This window comes from Schistocerca americana, chromosome 3 (genome assembly GCF_021461395.2).
Source record: "Schistocerca americana isolate TAMUIC-IGC-003095 chromosome 3, iqSchAmer2.1, whole genome shotgun sequence".
Classification (NCBI taxonomy): Eukaryota; Metazoa; Arthropoda; class Insecta; order Orthoptera; family Acrididae; genus Schistocerca; species Schistocerca americana.
This window is the reverse complement of record NC_060121.1, coordinates 127,832,977-127,839,431: the sequence shown is the minus strand read 5'-3', so window position 1 is coordinate 127,839,431 and position 6,455 is coordinate 127,832,977. Positions and strand designations below refer to the sequence as shown.

General features: G+C 39.7%; 1 protein-coding gene across 1 annotated transcript in view; it reads right to left on the bottom strand.

Moving 5' to 3' along the window:
- Positions 1 to 1,747: 1,747 nt before the first annotated feature.
- LOC124607187 (UDP-glucosyltransferase 2-like) overlaps positions 1,748 to 6,455 on the bottom strand; it is a 58,722-nt gene continuing 54,014 nt past the window's right edge. Inside the window, exon 6 of the mRNA XM_047139408.1 lies at positions 1,748 to 2,252. Coding sequence (XP_046995364.1) covers positions 1,976 to 2,252 — 277 coding nt within the window. The 3' untranslated portion in view covers positions 1,748 to 1,975. The remainder of the gene's footprint in view (positions 2,253 to 6,455) is intronic.

The window sequence follows — 6,455 nt, the reverse complement described above, 5'->3', positions numbered from 1 at the left end:
CACAAAGGTCTGTAATCACTGAGATATTTAAAGGTTTTAATAGAGGTGTTTAAATGAAAACTTGTATTATTTATTGTTAAGCTTGCTTGCATATTATCCCATCCTGTTGAGACATTTTTCAGTTATATAAATATTATCTGTGGTGCTGAGCTGCGTGGAGAACGAAGAGCCGCTGCCGCGGCGTATTTAAACGACTTACAATATAGTCGAGCATACCGCAAGGAAGCGGTAAAATAATAGTAAAAATAATATTATTTCTTTTAGCTCCCAGACTGGCAGTGAAGATCAGCAGATTTTATGATGTGTTGCAGATTGACGCGGGCTGCTGATAGGATATAATTTACAGTGCAAATAATTTAATGTACCTTCAGAATCTGATAGGAATCTTGCTGTGCTCCGTTCTGATCTGGCAAACTTTATAGTGACAACGTATTTTTTAATGAGAGTCTCATGTTCTTGGGCTAGTCGTGGTATGAAATAGCATTTTAACGAGAAATAAAATCCACTGCGAACTTGTGTTTTTGAACGATCACACGAACTGTAACATCAGTGTTCATAACAAAGTAATTTCAACTTTTAATCACTATGAAGTAGGGAAGATATATTGATTCTTAGCATGAGTTGCAGTTATGAAAAATCGTTCCTTAAATTGTAGGCCAGATACAGAACAATAAGGCTTCCATATATGCATTTTACACCGCTAAAAGGTAATGACGATAAAGAAAAGCAAAGCACAGCATTGCTAAAAGTATTTCACGTAACTCTTTTCGTAAATGTGTTGTTACAAAGAGAATAAATAAACCAAAGAGCAACAATTTTACAATCCGCGAGAGAGTTGGACGTGAAAGACTCTTAGTGTTAATCTTTACAGATTATGCGGAGACAGTGGAAATCCAATATTGCTATATGTGCGATCTATGATAGCTGGAAATATTTTGTGGAGTTAGAGCAACAAGACCTGATGCTAAGCCTGATAACCATATTTAAAACTGTTGTAATGAGCCTTGCAAACATGTCTGATTTAGCGCATAGTTCTAAGAGAGCTTGATCTGCGAAAGTTACTGAAATCCAGCGAACTTCGGGGCACTCTCGTGTCCAACGGAACTTGGATGTAGAATGGCAGACAGCCTTAAGAGTTACAGAGGCACTACAACAATCACAAGCCCGTCGCATTTTAGATACTGAGCATCAAGCCTCTCTTACAGCTTCTGAGGTGCTTGAAAACTCACAATGAGAACATTATTTGAAGCATGTGGGACAGACAGAGAGACATCGTACCTTTACATGTTGAACATGGGAGGCGTTTGGAGAGGCTGCGTTTCATTGTGATTTATTTATTAACTGATTATGTTAATCATAAATTAGTTATTTTAGAGGGACAGATGAAAAATCTAGGCACTACAGTGCATTGATATGGAAGGAAGAAATGGATGTTATGTGTTGATCTGTGGCAAAAGCTGACATCCAGCATTAGGTGAGCAAGAGGAAGCCCTGAGAAGTGTACTATTTTACGAATGTAATGTATTGAGTAATTATTAAATATAATTCGAAATACAATATATGCTTTCAGATTGGACATACAGTAAAATAATTAAAACACATTCATTAGGAAACTGCATAGAAATTTTATACATATGTCTCTACAGCACCACATACACAGACGTTTATAAGTTATTAGCTTACTTACTCATTGATCACTCATCGATCACTGATCGTAACGTTTTTAATTTCGAAGGCGATGTCTCAGTATACATGTGACCACCTGTAACTAAATGCGATGTGCCCCTCGTATCTACTTACATAATGTTTCTGTATGTGGGCACGTGCGGCTAACATGCATGAACAAAAACAATGATAAATGCCAAGACAAATCATATTGTGTGTACAGTGCCATAACACATTGATTTTGATGTAGCCAAAAGAAGACAGTTATGAATGTTGCTTCAGTCCTTTAATGCTAATGAAAAGTCGTTCATCATTGAGTCTTGTGTTTTTTTGTCTTAAATATGTGAGACATTAGATAGCTCGCCAGTGAGTGCAACATAACAGCAGCAATTGTTGTGACAGCCAGCAGGAAGGCAATGACATCTAGCGACAGCAACTGGTACCAAGTGAGATCCATGGCAGCGCTTCGCAGATGTGGAGCTCCATGGTGCCGCAGTACGTATTCTATCCACCAGATGGCTTGTGGCAACGACTGTGCCTGGTGATCACGGTATATTGCTGACAACCTCTTCATGTTGTCATGGTAACTGTTGACATCATATCATACCATTAGCACATCTTGAGGATAAATGGACACAATGCAGTTCTTTCAAAGTACAAAGACAACGAATAGTTTATTATTATATGTAGGTATTTCATGTTATTTGTAAGTAAAATCAAGAGATTTTCAAAATATTTCGCAAGGAATCCATGACACTTCAGTAAAATACATGGCACAATTGAATTTGGGGGCATACTGACATACCTTTAATTTGTATCCATCTCAATTTATGAAAGCTTGCTCCAAATGGTGCTGAGAATTTTACTGGCCTTTACGTTAGGCCATTTCAAGTGTTTCTGGAAATTGCTATGAATTTAACATAAATCGTTGCATATAATAGAATATGAAAAAACAAGGCATACATATGTACAATTTACGTATAGACAGATTGTGAAACTTACATTATGCCATGGAGAAACAATGTCTAAATGATAAAAGTGCAAGCTAATGGCCTCTTTAGTTTCCTAAAGTTCAGTTTTTCCACACTAGATGAGTAACTGTACATTTAAACTGATGCTCCATCCACTGCAACTATTTCTAAGATTTTATTAAATCTAAGAAACTGTTTATAGCCTTTTACTTGTAAAACACAGAATTGGGAATTTTGGAATCTGTCAAAACACAAATCCCCTTAAAAGAATAATTATAATGTGATGAATTATATAATGTTTGTGATCCTGACACATAACTGGCACATATCACTTTAGTTCCACCAAGTTTGTCATTTGGACATTGCTTTTCCACTGCACAACATGAGTTTTATAATCCATTTGTACTTAAGTTATACATATATAACCCTTGTTTTTCCATTTTCTATTACATGCAAGGTTTATATATGTGTCTATATACCGGGCGTTTCATAAACAAGCGCAGATTTTTTGTGATGTTGGATATAGGCAGTCAATTTAAGTATATGAACGTGGGATCTCTGACTCAGAATTAGTGCGTTAGACAACGCTAAAGCGCATTCGTTTTGCCTGGAAGAAACATCACTGTACGTTGTGAGTACTCCAGTAAATACTCGAAGTGTGCATCATTGACTTGATGGCATAACTCAAGTCGTCGAACCACGGAACGGTAAACATTGGATAATGTTTCATTAGCTTGTTCTCGGACGTCTCCTGCAGCAATAGCAATTCGAGCTACGAGTTCTTCAGCAGTGTTTATAGGAGTTTGATACACACGAGCCTCCACGTGGCTCCAAAGATAAAAATGATGTGGTGTGAGATCTGGTGATCTTGCAGGCCAGTGAACACGTCCATTAAATACAATACAGCGACCAGGGTATATGCAAGTCTGTCTAAGAATCCTCTCATTCGATTTGTGAAATGGGGAAGTGTCCCACCAAGCTGGAAGAACATGCGTCTTCTGGTTTGGAGCGGCAGATCAGTTAGACGGTGTGGAAGAATGTAAGGCCCCACTGCTTGGTTGTGGATAATTCCAGCCAAAACATTAACTGAAAATCGTTCTTGAAAACAGTGGAAAGCCATATTTCGAGGATTTTCACGAAATAACACATGGGAGTTGGGACTGTTGAACATTCCTTCGCAGATGAAAGTCGATTCATCAGTCCACAGAATTATGTTTGCGATGTCGCGAGTTATCATTCTCTGTTGCAAAAACCGTATGGCAAAGTCGTTCCGAATTGGAAAATCACTGGGTAGAAGTCTTGTACCTTACACACCTTGTATGTATGACGGAGATCATAATTAGCATTTAAAACATGAGCACGGAGAATACGCTATCTAAAGTATTGTTGTCTAACATTTGTAGTACTCGTTCCTATACAGTCTGGAACCGCGCGACCGCTACGGCCGCAGGTTTGAATCCTGCCTCGGGCATGGATGTGTGTGATATCCTTAGGTTAATTATATTTAAGTAGTTCTACGTTCTAGGGGACTGATGACCTTAGAAGTTAAGTCCCATAGTGCTCAGAGCCATTTGAACTCGTTCCTCGAAACCAGTATTGCGTACACTCCGTGGTCAATCCTGAGCATGGAAATTTCCTTCTACTGTGTCCTTGTCAAGGAGACGACGGACCACAGAAGCAAATGTTCTGTGATTTGGTATTCGTCTCTTTGGACAACGTTCCGCGCACAAATGTGCTCCTGCCATAGTTCCTGCAGCACCATCGGCCAAGTGCATGTCTGAAGGTTCATTCCACGCGAAAAGTTCCATGTCCTACGCATAACATGGAGTAAACAATCTTTCTGCATTTTCAAGTGCATGCAATTTTTCCATGAAACGTTAAGTCACCGGCCTCCAGTTAGGAGCTGTGCTACAGTTATGTACTGCCTCCGTTATTCAACATGTTCCTCTACCACTCATAATGCGCCCTTAACGCTTTTCATGCAACTTTTTCGTAATGGTTTTCCTTTTGCATGTAAATCACTAATTCAAATTGTGAACGGACGGGCTAGTTGCTCCTGCGATGTTCTTCCCGTCAACAGATGGCAGTACTTTCACCGATCTGGTTCACCAGTTTGCTTCCTTCGTGTACGCAACTCCGTGCTCTACGTTCGCTGATGGTACAGCGCGTCATAAACTCTCCATCGCGGCGCTCGGGATCGCAGTACAAAATGTGTGTCCTGGTGTTCATTCCATAGTTCTTCACCTATGTAGTCGTTCCTTGTATTGCCTGGTGTTGCCTTGGTATTGACTTTTGTATTATCGCACCGCGCCTGAACCGCTGTTTTCTAATAATGTCACGTGGTACTTCGTTTTTGTTTTCTCGTGTTTACTCCTAGCTCCAGTCTCTTGTTTATGTTCAGTCTCACACCCCACTATGAGCATGTAATAACCCGAAAGCCGTCGCGGCTTAAGCACTGAGAAATAAAAATACCTTACAACTGAAGCGGTATTTTCAACTTCAGCTACAATGCTCAGTTGCTGGTGTTCCCCCAGCAGGACTTTTTGCCATGTGGTGCACTTTGTTACGGTGTGAACTATTATGTGTTGCTGTTCTTTGTTCCAGCTAGATCAGGGAGGTCCAGCACGCGGCCTGTGGGCTGCATGCGGCCAAAAGCAAATATCAGTGGGGCCCAAGAAGTGAGCATCTATCACATGATTGGAAAAAAATAAATTTCACAAATCTCTGTTTATGTAAAGTTAAGATAAACTGAACAGTTTCAATCTGAAACTCCTGCCACACGAAACTATTCTCTGTTGGTCCGTCCCGTTCTGTCTCTATTTTTTCCCCCAGCAGTTATGTTAGTAGTTTTAAGTATACTCGTCTTCTTCCAACGTGGTCGTGGTAGCTAAAAGGTTGAGCACTCCTTATCTAGAGACTTCAAACAAGAGACTACTCAAAGATATACTTCCAAGCCCGATGTTCATTGGACTGTTCATTGGAGTTCAAGGAATCTTCTGCCTGGCGAATTCCTTAGAGCTGCGGTCGACCGCGGTTTACGAGTTACCAATTAAAATTTCACATTTCATGTATAAAAATGTGTCTGACGGTTTGTTTCTGTGTACAGACTACTCCTGTAAGAAATTTTTCTACCTATCAGACAAACAATAATCATACAATTCCACAATCTCCGTTTGTGTTCTCGGCTTAGCGTGCTCTTTTAGTCAGTTGTTTGACGTTTGATAGTACAGTTACAAAAGCCTCAGAACTTAGTAACAGTTTTTAAAAACGCAGACAGCCGACCACGGCAGTCTAACGTAGTGTGGGAACTTGGACAAGGCTGTGCACGACTGACAATCAGTCGCTATTGAATGTTCACTATTTCTCCTTTTCCTGGTTGATTGGCCCAAAGCTTCTACTTTTTTTCCAGAACGTAGCTACTTGTACAATAAAACGTCTACTTACTGCGAGGTGTGTGATCTGCTCAGAAAACGATATTACCTGTATCGTCTGACGATAGGGACACTGATTCGTTCATGAAAAGAAATGCAGTCTTCGGTAAGCAGAAAGAGTAAATAATAAGGAGAGAAATCTCATTTTGAAACCACGACGTGCACGCTACAGAAACCGTCACATGTTCTATCAACAGCTAATAAATTACTTGGAGCCCTTTATCAGTCGTGAGAAAATGGCAACAAACTTGACAGTGTATTTTAAAGCTCAGTCAATTAAAAATAGTTAGATTGGACCCAACGCGAGTATTCATCATTTTTTATCTACTTAATTTGCTACATCTGCCACATGTCGATTCTTATCCCAATACGTAGCGAATAAAATTTC